The sequence below is a fragment of the Diceros bicornis genome, chromosome X (genome assembly GCF_020826845.1).
Source record: "Diceros bicornis minor isolate mBicDic1 chromosome X, mDicBic1.mat.cur, whole genome shotgun sequence".
In the NCBI taxonomy this organism is placed as follows: Eukaryota; Metazoa; Chordata; class Mammalia; order Perissodactyla; family Rhinocerotidae; genus Diceros; species Diceros bicornis.
This window is the reverse complement of record NC_080781.1, coordinates 124,363,253-124,378,814: the sequence shown is the minus strand read 5'-3', so window position 1 is coordinate 124,378,814 and position 15,562 is coordinate 124,363,253. Positions and strand designations below refer to the sequence as shown.

Below are 15,562 nucleotides of genomic sequence, written 5' to 3'. Positions count from 1 at the left end.
TCCTCCACTTTATGTGGGACGCCACCACAGCATGGCTTGCCAAGCAGTGCGTCGATGTGCGCCCGGGATCCGAGCCAGCGAACCCCGGGCCGCCGCAGTGCAGCGTGCGCACTTAACTGCTTGTGCCACCAGGCCGGCCCCTCTCCTATATTCTCTTTGGTTTAGAACTCAGTTAAGGACTCCCATGGCAAGCTCTGGCTCGGGTTTGAACACCTAAGTAACCCCTAGAAGTATCTTATCCAACTGTCAAGGATAGGTCTGGATAGCTGGGGCCAGGAAGCCTGCTGGTTAGGGAAGGCCTAGGACTAGAAGTATACAGAACATCTCTTACCTGGTTGATTAAAGCAGCTTCCTAATGGGCATCCCTGCTCCTGTCCTTGTCACTCCTATAATCTAATGTAAACTCAGTAGCCAGAGTGATTTTTTTCAAAACGTAACTTTGGTAGTTGCTTCGCATCTCAAAAAAAGTAAGAGCCAAGATCATCCCAGTAGCCTAAGGCCCTACAGGATTTGGCCTTCTGTTGCCCCTCTGATCTCCTCTCTGACCTCTCTCCCCCTCACTTACTCCACTTCAGCCACACTGGCCTCCTGGTTGCCTGTGCCACACGGGCTCCTGCCTCACTTGCTGTCCCTCTGCCTGGAACGCTCTCCCCAGATATCAGCATGACTGCTTCCCTTACTGCCTTCAAGTCTTTGCTCACTTGCCAGCTTCACAGTAGGGCTTTCCCTGGTCACCCAGGAGCAAATTGACCCCGGTCCCCACTGCTCCAACCCCCTTCCCTGCTTTATATTTTTGTTTACCATTTCTTTCCATCTAACATAGTATACATTTACTTATTTATTTCATTCACTGTCTGTGTCATACCATTAGAATGTAACTGGGCACGAGGGCAGAGATTTTCTTTCTGTTTTGGTTAGGTTCAGTAAATATTTATAAAATGAATGAATATTGTGGGGCACGTCATTAAATTTTGTTCAGCTTGTTCATTGAGCATCACCTAGGCACTCGGTGGGGAGGGGGCTATAATAATCTGTCCTCATGGACCCTGTCCCCGAGGACCTTATACTCTAGTAGTCAAGATAAGTGTGTATACAACCAACTGTGACAGGATGAGATGGAGTAACACAGACAAAACTGTAAGTAAGATGCTGTTGGAGGGGTAAAGAAATGATTTGATTAACAATGACCTAAGAAGGGAAAAAAGCACTTGAATTGGGTCTTAAAGGATGGAAAGAATTTTATGACTGGTAGAAGAAGGTTAGAGGGAGTTAGTAAGTTAAAGCATAGAAGGAGGAAAGCATGGAGTGAATGGTAGGATGATTTAGGCTGAGGGTCAGGTGAGTGAAGAGGAGTGGGACCTTGAGCTGGAGCTACGTAAAGAAGGGTAGCAATGAAAAGCTTTAAGCAGAAGATAGCATGTGGTTGAGAAAGATCTTTCTAGTGGTAGTGTGGAGGCTGGATTTCAGGGAAGTGGTGGGGATAACCAACGAGGATGTGGGCAAACAAGTAGAGACTACTGCTGAGGTCCAGGCAGTACAGATAGTGGTGTGGGCTACTTTGGTGAGAGTGGAGAGGAAGAGAAAGTGGATGGATGCAGTAGATACTGTTAAAAGGGAATCAAGAAAACTTGCTCACGATTAGTGATGGAGAGGGGAAGAGGTGAGGATAACTCCAAGTCTAGGGGTCCAGCTTGATGGTGAGCTCCTTAAGGGCATGCAGCATCACCCAGGAAGCCAGCCAGTAAAGATTTATTTGCCACGACTAGGATATCAGTCCCTGTCCTGCGCACTGGTGAGGCAGCGAAACCTAAGACACGACTCTTGCCCTCATGATGTTCATAGTTTAGTGAGGGGGAGATATCATTAGAATGTAGTGTGATACATTTAGTGATAGAGCTAAATACAGGATGCTATGGAGAGTGGTGAGCAGAAGAGGGGTGCCTAACTCGTCCTGGCAGGGAGGTCAAGGAGGACTTACTCATCTTTGTATACCTTTCTGTCTCCATGGTGCCTAACACAGTGCTTTAGACATAGAAAATGTTGGATACGTGCTGAACTCCATTAATAGAGAAGACAGGAGGAGGAGGTTGTGTGTGTGTGTGTGTGTGTGTGAGCGCTTTTGTGTTGGAGTGATGACTGGTACTGAGGATGATGAGTTGTTTTGGACATGTTGAGTGGAGGTGCCAGCAAGTCATACTTCTGAAGATTTCCAGCAGGTAGTTGGCAGTATGGATTTGGAGCATGGGAGAGAGATAAGAACTGGGGATGAAACCGACAACTGACAGTATGAAGTGGTGGATGATGAAGTGTAAAATATATAACAGATCATCAGTGGACAGAGAGTGCAGTGTGGCTGGAGAGGTTGGGAGAGGCTTCACGGAGGAGGTAGGGCTTGAGCCGAACCCTCAGATATGTAGGCTGTGAATAGGCCCAGAAGAGATGGAAGGATAATCTAAGTAGTAGTGATTGGTCAGGCAGAACAAAAACCACAAAGAATCTGTGGTAGGATTGAGCAGAGTGAGCTTGGGAGACAGTGGAAGAGATTAGCTTGGTGTAATGAAAATCTTTTATTGGGAAAGCAGGTGTCAAGTCTTTGTTGACTCGAATTCTTTCCCACCCCAAGTCTTGCTGCCTCCATAAAATTGTAAGTAGGCCAAAACCTATCTAGGATGCGCTGAGGTACATTATAAATTCAATGCTGTGCTCTTTGATGTTTCGTCTGGAAAATACTTGTCAATTTTTTATTTCTTTCCATGAAGTCTATACTGATATGCAAGCTTAGGAAAGAAGATTTATCTTTAAGGAGTTAAAAAAAATGATTCATATATTAAATGCATATCTCGTAGAAACAAACCTTCAATTTAGTTTTAAACCCCACTGCCATACAACCTCTTGGGTCATTTATGAAGTTGAATCAGACATGGAACTAAAGATCTCCATCTCTATCTGCTTACTATTGGGTCAAATGTGTAACACTGAGGTCACTTGAATAGTCAGTAATTCTGACAAATTTATTCATGGTAGACTGGAGTACCTTTCAGGCTGATAACTACACATTATTTGGAATGTCTTAGAAACAAAAGGAAGCAACCCCAGCCCCATACAACCCTCATTTTGCAGATTGCTGTGCCATGGGAGTGCTGTGCCATGGGAGTGCTGCGCATAGTTTTTTTCCCTTGAGCCTGTCATTGACAAGAGCACTTCGTGTTCTGGTAAATTTCCCCTTGGGGAGTGGCATTTTAAGTTTTAGATTTCACTGTAGCTTTTGTCTAGAGATAATTATGGCTGAAGCCCTGGGGACAGCTTCTTCCCTCTCTTCAGGAGGAGGCTAATTTCAGAAGACTTATAGAACCACCAATCTAATACTTTAGAAAGTTGAGAAATAGAATATTTGAGTATAAAACACTCACATACATAAATCTCCTTTCAACATGATCTTGAAGCTGAAGGTAGGGTAGATTTTTGTGACCATGATGATAAAAGCCTCTCACTAAGGATGATGGAAGCTGGACACGTGACATTATGAATCCATTGTTACCAGTCCTGCTTGTCTACCTCTTGATTTATCGTTACATGAGCAAAATAAACTCTATGTTGAGCAAAAGTATTATTTTCAAAGATCTTATTTCATGAAAAATACTTATATGAATAACTTAGTCATTATATAAACTACAGAACATATATTAAGGGACTTTCTTCCTTTGTTTCATTTGAGTCAGATACATTATAAATAAGAAAATTAGCCATTTACACAATTTTCTGCCCTTTTTTTTATTTTATTTATTTATGTATTTTCTTCCCCCAAAGCCCCAGTAGATAGTTGTATGTCGTAGTTGCACATCCTCCTAGTTGCTGTATGTGGGACACGGCCTCAGCATGGCCGGAGAAGCGGTGCGTCGGTGCGCGCCCGGGATCCGAACCCGGGCCGCCAGCAGCAGAGCGCACGCACTTAACCACTAAGCCACAGGGCCGGCCCATGTCCTTTTCTTAAAAATCAGTGGTAACCTACAAATTAACATGTTATTTATTTATTTATATTTTTTGTGAGGAAGATCAGCCCTGAGCTAACATCCATGCCAATCCTCCTCTTTTTGCTGAGGAAGACCAGCTCTGAGCTAACATCTATTGCCAATCCTCTTCCTTTTTTTTTTCCCCCAAAGCCCCAGTAGATAGCTGTATGTCATAGTTGCACAGCCTTCTAGTTGCTGTATGTGGGATGCGGCCTCAGCATGGCCGGAGAAATGGTGCGTCAGTGCGCGCCCGGGATCCGAACCCAGGCCGCCAGTAGCGGAGCGCGCGCACTTAACCGCTAAGCTACGGGGCCGGCCCCTAATATGTTATTTATACATCAGAATTATTTCTGCCAATACATCAGTAACATAGTGAATTATATCACTTTTTAGTTTTTGTCTTTGTCACCGAGAAAGGGTAAGAGTTTTGTCAGGACTTTGCATTAAAATTTTCTTGGCAAAATTTCCATGCCAAGAAAATATTGAGGCAATATGATTGGAGCAGACATTTTAAGCAAATTCTGTTTTCTGCAATGGATTCAGTTAAGGGATCATTAAATCCTTCTTCTAAAACTTCTCATTAGCAGGTATATATAGATATCAAAGGAAGGGATTAGGTAGATAGCTAATTAAATTTGTATTAAGGCAGATTAAGAAATGACTCTTCCTACTCATTACAAACCAAAACTAGGATTGAGTTTTATATTTAGACTTCCTGTTTTAATCCCCTGGGTGTGTCACATAATGTTTCATGGTCAGAGAAGCTAGTTGTCACTAGATTTCTTTTTTGACCTATTGCCACCAACAGGCAATAGAACTCTTGTCTCCTGGCTGACATCACCCGAAATAAAAACCCTTTGCTTGCCACAAACTTGGCGTTCCAGTTTTTATTTGACCCCTCTTGTGTGGTGAATAAAGAACCTGTGTATGTGTCTGGTAACAATTTGGCGAGCCAGCCAGGAGTCGAACCTGGAATCTTCTCTCATCTCCAGGCTGACGTTACCCGAAATAAAGACCCTTTCCTTGCCGTAAGCCTGGCTTTCTCATTTTTATTTTGCCCCTCTTGTGTGGCAGGTAAAGAACCTGTGTTTGTGTCTGGTAACAATTGGAATCTGTACATCAGCAAGGGAAGGAAAATAATCAAAAATTCACTGGGAAAAGATCTTTTCATCAGGATTAGGAGGGTTCTTATGGCTATATCTGTGTGACATTGTTGTTTGAGTTATATTATGCCAAATAACCCATTTGAATTCTTCACTACATTGACTGATTTTTTTTTCACTGATTGAATTGAATTGACCAATCTTTTCATTGCCTTAGAAACACCACCTTAAAAATTTATGTTTTCATGTTAGTGCTGGTTAGGTCACTTTGAACCAGCACCAGGGACTGACCCTGTCTCCTGTGAACCTCCACATATTTATTCCTTCTCTGCCTGTGGCTGAGTGTGGGTTTCAGAGAGAACTGCACATGGCGAGAGTAAGCAGTGGCAGGGGTGGGGGTGGGAGGCAAAGGAGGAACAAGGGGCAGGAAACTGTCACTGAGGCATAGTGCTGCTCTTTTTCTCTTTGTATCCACCCCTTGAATTTTTTCATGGGGCCAGTCATTTGCAAAGGCTACATGTTTTTAGACTTTCCAAGTCTGTCCTTTTAAATCTGTCTTCATTCTACTCTTTGAGTTAATCCCCTATCCGACACCAAGACTGCAAGGAGAGCTAGGACTTCCAGCACTGTGCTGAGTAAGAGTGGGGAGAGCAGACATCCTTGCCTTGTTCCTGATCTTAGGGGGAAAGCATCCAACATTTGGTCTTTCACCATCATGTAGGATGCTAGCTATAGGTTTTGTTATCGATAATCTTTATTGAGTTGAAAAAATTCCTCTTTATTCCTATTTTTTCTGGAAGTTTTTTGTTTTCTTGAATGGGTGTTGAATATTGTCCAGTGCTTTTTCTGCATAGATTGATATTGTCACGTTATTTTTCTTTTTAGACTATTAACATCATGGGTTACCTTGATTGATTTTTGAATATTTAACCAACCTTGCATCCCTGGGATGAATTCCATGGTATACAATTCTTTTAAAATATTGTTGAATTCTATTTGCTAATACTTTGTTAAGGTTTTTTGCGTCTATATTCATGAGGGCTATTGGTCGACAGTTTTCTTTTTTTGTACTGTCTGTCTGGTTTTGGTGTCAGTGTAATAGTGACTTTATAAAATGAGTTAGAAAGTTGATCCCTCCTCTTTTATTTTCTATAAGAGATTGTGAAGAATTAGTATTGCTTCTTCCTTAAATATTTGATAGACTTCTCCAGTGAAACTTATATGGGCCTGGGGATTTCTTTTTCCAGAATTTTAAATTTATAAATTCAATTTTCTTGATAGTTATAAGGCTATTCCAATGGGCTATTTCATATTGCCTGAGTTGTGGTAGTTTTGGTTTTCTGAGGAATTGGTTCATTTCACACCTAATTATCAAATTTATGTGTGTAGAATTGTTCATAGTATTCCTTTATTATATTTTGATATCTCTAGGGTCTGTAGTGATATCCCCTGTTTCGCTCCTGATATTGGTAAGTTGCATCTTCTCTCTTTTTTTCTTTCAGTCTTGCTAGAGGTTTGACAATTTTATTGATCTTATCAAAGCACCAGCTCTTTTTGCATCATGTTCAGCCACCCAAGAATCTCCACAGCAGCCACTTCTTTCTTTTCAATTCCCGTTTCTCCTTCTCTGCTCTACTTTACATAGCTAACATTTTGTTTGGATTACAATGACCCATTCCTGTGGCTTTTCCTTTCCTCTTCTGTGTCTTGGCAGGCTGTCCATTACTGTTTACCCTTCCTTTTGGCCTTGCTTTCCAAAGGTGACCACATCTTGCTGGTATCTCTAGAAAGTTTCACTTTTATCAAGACTGGTTTACATAGTAATTGCACAAAACAACTGAGTTCTAAGTAGAACCATTATAGCTACATTGTAGAAAACATGCCCAGTAAAAAACTAAAAGAATTTGGTAACTGTCACTTTTGAATATGTCTAAGAGTGCAAAACCATGGTGTGCTGGAAAGAACACCAGGCTTGACAATCCAATACTTGGGTTCAAGTCCTGGCTCTGCCATTTACAATCTCAAGTAATAGGCAAGGTGGCTCTGCATTGCTCAGGGTTACCCAATAAAGCCTTGTGGAGCCACCATGTGGATCCAGGTGGATCTTGAAATAGCATAAAGCTTCCTCAAACTGGCCATGCCCCACTTGTCACCACTGAGAAGTGACAGAATTGGCCCTCATTGCTGCCTTTTTGCCTTATTTCCTCTCTACCTAGCCTGGCCTAGCTGGACAATTCACTGTCGCAGGAACAGTTCTGCCTTAAGTATTGCCATTTCTACAGCTGTGCTTCTGGAATCTTCCCTGACTAGAAAACCCTCTACTGTCTTCTCTGCCTGTTTGAATTCTAGCCACCCTTCATGGCCAGATGAAGTATCCTCTGCCCAGCAAGGTCTTCTCTAACCATCCCAGTTCAAACTGATGGCCCCTCTGAACTCCAGTAGGAGCCGCTGTTCATGCCATCAGCCGAGCCCTTCAGTAGATTTATCTCTGGACATCATATTGGTTAGAAGCACAGGCTGTTGTCAAGACACACCTGGGATTCAGTCTTGGCTCTGCCATTTCCTAGATTCATACCCTTAGGCAGCTGACTTCACCTTCCTGAACCTTATTGACCTCCTCTGCAAAATGAGAAGATCATCTCTGCCTGACAGAGACGTAAAGATCAAATAAAATGCCTTAAAAGCTGTTAAGTGCCAAATAAACATAAGGGATTTTTTAATATAATAATAATAGTAATAATTAGAAATCAAGGTTAAATGGGAAAATATTCATGAAGTAATGTTGTAGTAGGAAAATTACAAACCTGTAGGTAAAGTAAGAAAAATCCCTGTGTGAGTGTGTGTGTGTGTGTGTGTGATCACAAACACATATGTAAAAATGGGATGAGACTTCAAAATGTTACTCTGGGGGCCGACCTGGTGATGTAGCAGTTAAGTGTGCGCGCTCCGCTGCGGCGGCCTGGGGTTCAGATCCCGGGCGCGCACCGATGCACTGCTTGTCAGGCCATGCTGTGGCGGAGTCCCGTATAAAGTAGAGGAAGATGGGCACAGATGTTAGCCCAGGGCCGATCTTCCTTGGCAAAAAGAGGAGGATAGGCATCGGACGTTAGCTCAGAGCTGATCTTCCTCACACACAAAAAAAGTTACTCTGGATGATGGTTAGTGCTGGGAGATGGGCTAATCATTGGTTTCTATTTTTTTTTCTATATTTTTCATTTTTTTTGGTCGGAGTGTAATAGATTTAAAACTAGAAAATGTTATTTTTAAAAAAGAAAAATCAAGGCCTGATGATATATTATTATTTGGTTGTTTATACTGCACCATACTTCAGAAAGGGTTTAAAGCAGCAAACAATATAGCAAGATAAAAATGGAATATAAGCCAAAATGAAGCAAAGGAGAAAATTAGGTAGGAAAGATATTATGTAGTGACACTGTTAAACATTTATGATCACTGTCTTGTATTTTTATTAAGTGGTTTTCTTTTTTTTTTAATCAAAATTCCATTAAAAGCTGTCAGATCCTTGCTTTCCTGTTGTTACTGAAGGTTAAGTTACACTTACAACAAAAGCCTCTTTAAGTTTCTGCCCAATTTACTTAATTGGTAAAGTCTACCAAAGTCTTAACTTTATGATTTTCTTTGGAACTTATAAAGGCAGCAAATAGCATTTTTTAATACTAACTTCTCTGCTGCTTCAGAAGAAGTCTAAAGTAATTTTTTTTATTGATGTCTTAATAGTTTATAACATTGTGAAATTTTGGTTATACATTTTTGTTTGTCCATCACCATATACATGTCTCCCTTCACCCCTTGTGCCCACCCCCCACCCCCTTTGCCCCTGGTAACCACGATATAGTTCTCTCTGACCGTGTGTTGGTTTATATTCCACATATGAGTGAAATCATGCGGTGTTTGTCTTTCTCTTTCTGGATTATTTCACTTACTTAACATAATACCCTCTGGGTCCATCCATGTTGTTGCAAATGGGACAATTTTGTCTTTTTTTATGGCTGAGTAGTATTCCATTGTGTGTGTGTGTGTATATATGTATATATATATATACATATATACACCACATTTTCTTGATCCAATCATCAGTCAAGGGACACTTGGGTTGCTCCCACTTCTTGGCTATAGTGAATAATGCTGCAGTGAACATAGGGGTGCATAAGCCTCTTTGGATTGTTGATTTCAGGTTCGTTGGATAGATTCCCAGTAGTGGGATACCTGGATCATAGGGTATTTCTATTTTTAATTTTTTGAGGAATCTCCATACCGTTTTCTCCCAGTTTGCATTCCCACCAGCTGTGTATGAGGGTTCCTTCCCATTTCTCCACATCCTGTCCAACATTTGTTGTTTTTTGTCTTGGTGATTATAGCTGTTCTAACGGGTGTGAGGTGATATCTTAGTGTTGTTTTGATTTGCATTTCCCTGATGATTAGAGATGTTGAACATCTTTTCCTATGCCTATTGGGCATCTGTATATCTTCTTTGAAGAAATGTCTGTTCATTTCCTCTGCCCATTTTTTGATCGGGTTCTTTGTTTTTTTGTTGTTCAGTTGTGTGAATTCTTTATATATTATGGAGATTAAACCCTTGTCAGATATGTGTTTTGCTAATATTTTCTCCCAGCTGGTGGGTTGTCTTTTCATTTTGATCCTGGTTTCATTTGTCTTGTAGAAGCTCTTTAGTGTGATGAAGTCCCACTTGTTTATTTTTTCTTTAGTTTCCCTAGTCTGACTAGGCATGGCATCTGAAAAGATTCCTTTATGACCAATGTCAAATAGTGTGTTGCCTATATTTGCTTCTATGAGTTTTATAGTTTCAGGTCTTACCTTCAGGTCTTTGATCCATTCTGAGTTAATTTTTGTGAATGGCGATAGCAGATGGTCTATTTTCATTCTTTTGCATGTGGCTGTCCAGTTTTCCCAACACAATTTATTGAAGAGACTTTGCTTTCTCCATTGCATGTTCTTAGCTCCTTTGTCGAAAATTAGCGGTCTGTATATGTGAGGCTTTATTTCTGGGCTTTCAATTCTGTTGCATTGATCTGTGTGTCTGTTTTTGTACCAGTACCATGCTGTTTTGATTACCATTGCTTTGTAGTATGTTTTGAAGTCAGGGATTGTCATGCCTCCAGCTTTGTTCTTTTTTCTTAGGATTGCTTTAGCTATTCGGGGTCTTTTGTTGCCCCATATGAATTTTAGTATTCTTTTTTCTATTTCTGTGAAGCATGTCATTGGGATTCTGATTGGGATTGCGTTGAATCTGTAGACTGCTTTAGATAATATAGATATTTTGACTATGTTTATTCTTCCAATGCATGTGCATGGGATATCTTTCCATTTCTTTATGTCATTATCGATTTCTTTCAATAACGTCTTGTAGTTTTTGTTGTATAGGTCTTTCACTTTTATTAGGTGGTTTTCTTTTTTAAAGAATGTCCTAGGATGTCTCTTAGTCATGAGTTTAATAGGTAAGATTAACTTTGTAAAAGAAAGGCAGCATTTTATAGTGCAAAGTAATGATATTAAAATGATACATAAAGGAAAGAAGAATTTTCTGCTATTTTTCAGTGTGTTAAAGATTCTGATTATTTTGTTTTTGGCACAGTAGACAGCCCCAAGAAAGGATGGTTGCTATTATTTATATTATATTTTACTTGTATAGTAAGTTGCAAGTTACAAATATATATATTTGGTTAGCATTGGTTTTGCTTATCTGTTTTGAATTAGTTGAATGGAGAGGCAGACAGGAGTAAAGAAACAAGCTCAAACTGGGAGTGAAGTTCTTTCCCGGGCCCTGCCATTAAGTAGCTGGACCTTAACTCCTTGGTTATTCTTCCCCTCAGAAATTGAGGGGCCTGGGGGCCGGCCCAGTGGCTTAGCGGTTAAGTGCGCGCGCTCCGCTGCTGGTGGCCCAGGTTCGGATCCCGGGCGCGCACCGAAGCACCGCTTCTCCGGCCATGCTGAGGCCGCGTCCCACATACAGCAACTAGAGGGATGTGCAACTATGACGTACAACTATCTACTGGGGCTTTGAGGGGGAAAATAAATAACTAAATAAAATTAAAAAAAAAAAAAAAGAAATTGAGGGGCCTGGACCAGATCTAAATTTGAAAGTCGTTAGTTTAGTAAAATTATAGTTTCACTTGTTTAGGAATGTACATTTCAATTGATCCTTCCACCTGACAATATTTATAGTCTGTTAGTTGACCTATGTTATAAAATGTTCATCTTAGACTTGTATGATATTAACATAATTTAAATGTCTTGTTCACAGAGAGACCTCTCTCCCCCAAGGCTGTCAAAGGATTTGAAACTACTCCACTTACCAAGAATTATTATACTGTGGTGAGTGTTCAGATGATGAACAAAAATTTTCTTGACTCCCTAAATGGAACTTTTTCACTTGTCGAACCACTGATATGTTGAGGTGACACAAATGGAAGACTGGATGAAGTGGCGTTGCAAGGGTCTAATGTCAGCTGCAGTACAATGGAGCTCTTCTACTTGTAGGCCTCTTACAGATGTCTAGAAGTTTTACATCCACTGTATTGAAAAATTCAAGGGTAGCACAAAGATTCAGAGCAAGACCTATAAAACTGTGGCAAAAGAGAAATCAGTTAATAATGAGGCATTATGGGGAAATTCAGCTGTTAGATATAGCCTTGCCAGATATTTAGAAGGTGAATTCCCAAGCTCCTCTAATGCAATAAATTTGAAGTGATTGCATGCTGTGAATTTATTTTAGAATCAAGCAATCCATTGTGATATCCTCTGAAATATTATCAGCCTTGTTCTCGAGGAGAGCCCAAAGGGAAGAGTGCCCTTTGGCACAGAGGGAGGAATGATGTGGCTCTGGCTTGAACACAGATATGTCAAAATATATTAACTATAAATAGGGCATGTGCAATACTCAAAATAAGTTCCCACTTGAAAAAGAAATTATATCCTTTTCCTTAATCTACTCTCTGCTTTCCTTCATGTCTCCTTTCCTGACTTGGCCCAGTCACTAATGAAAAGGTCAAGTCATCATAACGTCTTAAGTTTTCCTGTCTGGGAGCCTCGTTGTCTTCCGCCTCCTCTGCTGAAATACAGTTTCACTTTTCACCCAATGATCTATGTGCGTTTGTACTGCATGCTCCTTCCATTTTGTGCATGGATAAACAGTTTTTAAGCACTTCTGTACATTTAGTTTAAAAAAAATTGAATTTCATTCTTCAGTGAATCTGCTCCATAATGACGATATGAGCAGTAGTTGGTATGAAAAATCAAGAAGGAACTTCATAGATAACATGGACAATAATCATAGGGGACAATTTTGTCACTATTTTTCCTTTTACGTTTCTGCGGTTAAAATATATTACCCAGCAGAACTAGGTTCCCTTCTCCCTTCCTCCCTGACCACTTCTTTTAGCTTCCAGGTGACTCCCAATTATAAAAATCATTTATAAATGATTTAATATTTAAAGAAAAGACACAGTCAAACGGTGGATGAAAATATTATCATAGCTTCTTCTCCCTGTGGATCTGGAGCATACCATCCATCGCTCTGCTCTGGATCTCTCTCTGCCTCTGCTGATTCTACCAATTTAAAATGTTGGGATTATCTAAGGCAGATTAATCCCTGTGATTCTTATGGGCCTTGTGTAAATCCTATATATACCATATACAACCTCTAGGTGTACTGCAGTTTGTATCACCCACCTCCTATAGGAGTTCCTGTGCCTTGTTTCTAGTTCCTTGCTAGTATAAACAATTCTGCAGTGAACATCTTATATGTGTAACTTTGGCAAAGTATATAAAGATCTGTAGAGTAGATTCCTAGAAGTTAAATTGTGTGGTCAAAAGATAGACATATTTATATATCTTTAAATTTTGATAGATTTTGCCTCAAACCTCAAACATAATAAAGAAAATAGAAAGTCTTGGGGAGCCCATGGTGGCCTGTGAAGGAGCTGTAAAGCTTTGGTGTAAATATTGCTGAATTATTGAGACCAGTTGGACATATTATTGTAACTAGATATGGATGTGAAGGGATTTTGGTTGGCTGTTGGTGGTTTTTATTCATCCACATTTCTTTTGATTTGAGTATTTAGGCAAATTTTTAGCAGCAATTAATTCAAAATATGTTCTGAGTGTTCTGACTGTCCTCCCAATCTGTGTTGAATACCTTAGACCAATCAAAAAAATTCTAGCCCACTCACGGTATTTGGAGACCTGGAAAATCAACTTCACCCACATGTAAGGTGTCCCCATCTGATCTTATATTAAATCTTTTTCCCTCTAAGAGTCGTTAATTGTAGACATTTTCTGTTACTAGTTCTATAAGATTATATCTATAAGATATCTATAAGATATAGATATAGATATAGATATCTATAAGATATCTATAAGATATAGTGACTGAGTTTTACTCCATTTTTTAATAAAACAGAAAGAACATTTTTTCTGATTACCTAACATTATATAAATAACTGGTTTTTAAAAAATCAGACAATACAGAAAAAGTATAAAGAAAAAAATAAATGTCACCTGTTTCACCTTTAATCCCACCACCCAGAGATAATCACTGTTAACATGTTGGTGAATCTCATGCTAAACTTTGACGTAGGTGTGTGTGTATGTGTGTGCATATATATGCATATATGTGTGTATATATATAGCCTGTGATATATATGTGTGCATATGCATATATATATTTAAATAAAAACAGGAACTATGTATTCTTCATTATTTCTCCTTCATGGCAATTTTTCTATCTTCATACCTTGACAATACTTGTCTCTGATCAGGCCTGTTTTTATGCTCCTCCATTCAGAGAGTTCTTGCTAGTCCAAATGCTCCCTTTATGTTGGTCCTGTGTATTACTTAGGGTTCTCCAGAGAAACAGAACCAAGAGGATATATATAAAGAGATTTACCATAAGGAAATGGTTCACGCGATTTTGGAGGCTGAGAAGTCCCCCAATCTGCCATCTGCAAGTTGGATACCCAGGACAGATAGTAGTGTAGTTCAGTCTAAAGGCCTGAGAAGCAGGAGAACCAAGGGTGTAAGTCTCAGTCTGAGGGCAAGAGAAGATCCAGTTCATGCAGTCAGGCAGAGAGAGCAAATTCTCTCTTCCTCCACCTTTTTGTTCTTTTCAGGCCCTCAACAGATTGGATATCCTCACCCACATTGGGGAGGACAATCTGCTTTACTCAGTCTACCGATTCAAAGGCTCATCTCATCTGGAAAGACCCTCAAAGACACATGAAGAAATAATGTTTAATCTGGGCACCTTGCGAATCAGTCAAGTTGACGCATAAAATTAACTATCACAGTCCTGTAAACTTGGGCAGGATAGAGACCTCTTAGAATTTGCAAGTCTACAGACATTCTCTCTCCTTTTTCAAGTTTTCAAGGGATTGTATGCTGATTTCAGCCCCATTCAGGCCTTGATGCGATCCTAGTGACACATCAATTTTGAAATGTTAAGAAATTCTCCAGTGTGATCAAAGTGGCTTTGGGCACCCAGCTCAGAACTGCATCTGTCACGAGACATGTTTAATGTGTCTAACTGAGGCTTGGCCACTCCTGGTCTGTTGTTTGGAATGGGAGTTTAGCATCCCTTAGGGACATGGTGGCTCAGAGGAGGCTTTTGCTGCCTCTGACGTTGGTTCCTTCATTGTCCTCAAAATTCACTGCCATTTGTTAAACTTCTCTCACCATTGGAAAAAAGCATATCATTTTTCTATTAATTATTTTTCTAATAATCTTCTTCTGTTTATTGGCTTTCTTTGCCCATTGTAACTTGATGTTATGTGCCAGGAGTGATTAAAAAATAAAGAACAACAGGGGCTGGCCCCGTGGCCGAGTGGTTCAAGTTCTGCATGCTCCACTTTGGAGGCCCGGGTTCACAGATTTGGATCCCAGGCATGGACCTACACCATTCATCAGCCATGCTGTGGCAGCGACCCACATACAAAATAGAGGAAGATTGGCACAGATGTTGGTTCAGGGCTCATCTTCCTCAAGCAAGAAAACGAGGAAGATTGGCAACAGATGTTAGCTCAGGGAGACACTTCCCCAGCAAAAAAAAAAAAGAAAGAAAGAAAAAATAAAGAACAACAAATAGAAAGTGCTAACTGTGTGAGGTGATTTGATGTATTAATTAGCTTGATTGTGGTGATCATTTGACAATGTATACCTATATAAAAACATCAAGTTGTATACCTTAAATATGTACAATTTTAATTTGTCAATTATACCTCAATAAAAGTGAAAAACTAAAGAACAGGAAAAGGAATGTATGTAGCTTAGTTGTCAGGCTTAATTTTTATGCAGCATTTAAGTCTTGGCACCCATGGTCTCATTTGGGAGGCAGGACAGACACAATAGCATAAGCCACATGGCAGAAATGGTGTAAAGTTATAAAGTGTCCTAAGATGAGTTTCTCAAAATGTT

At 39.9% G+C, this 15,562-nt stretch overlaps 1 protein-coding gene across 4 annotated transcripts in view; it reads left to right on the top strand.

Annotated features, from left to right (window-relative positions):
* Positions 1-15,562, top strand: part of ARHGEF6 (Rac/Cdc42 guanine nucleotide exchange factor 6) — a 105,181-nt gene that overhangs the window by 33,272 nt on the left and 56,347 nt on the right. For all 4 annotated transcript variants that reach the window (XM_058536840.1, XM_058536842.1, XM_058536841.1 and 1 more), the window contains exon 6: positions 11,397-11,467. In XM_058536840.1, the coding sequence (XP_058392823.1) occupies positions 11,397-11,467 (71 nt within the window). The remainder of the gene's footprint in view (positions 1-11,396; positions 11,468-15,562) is intronic.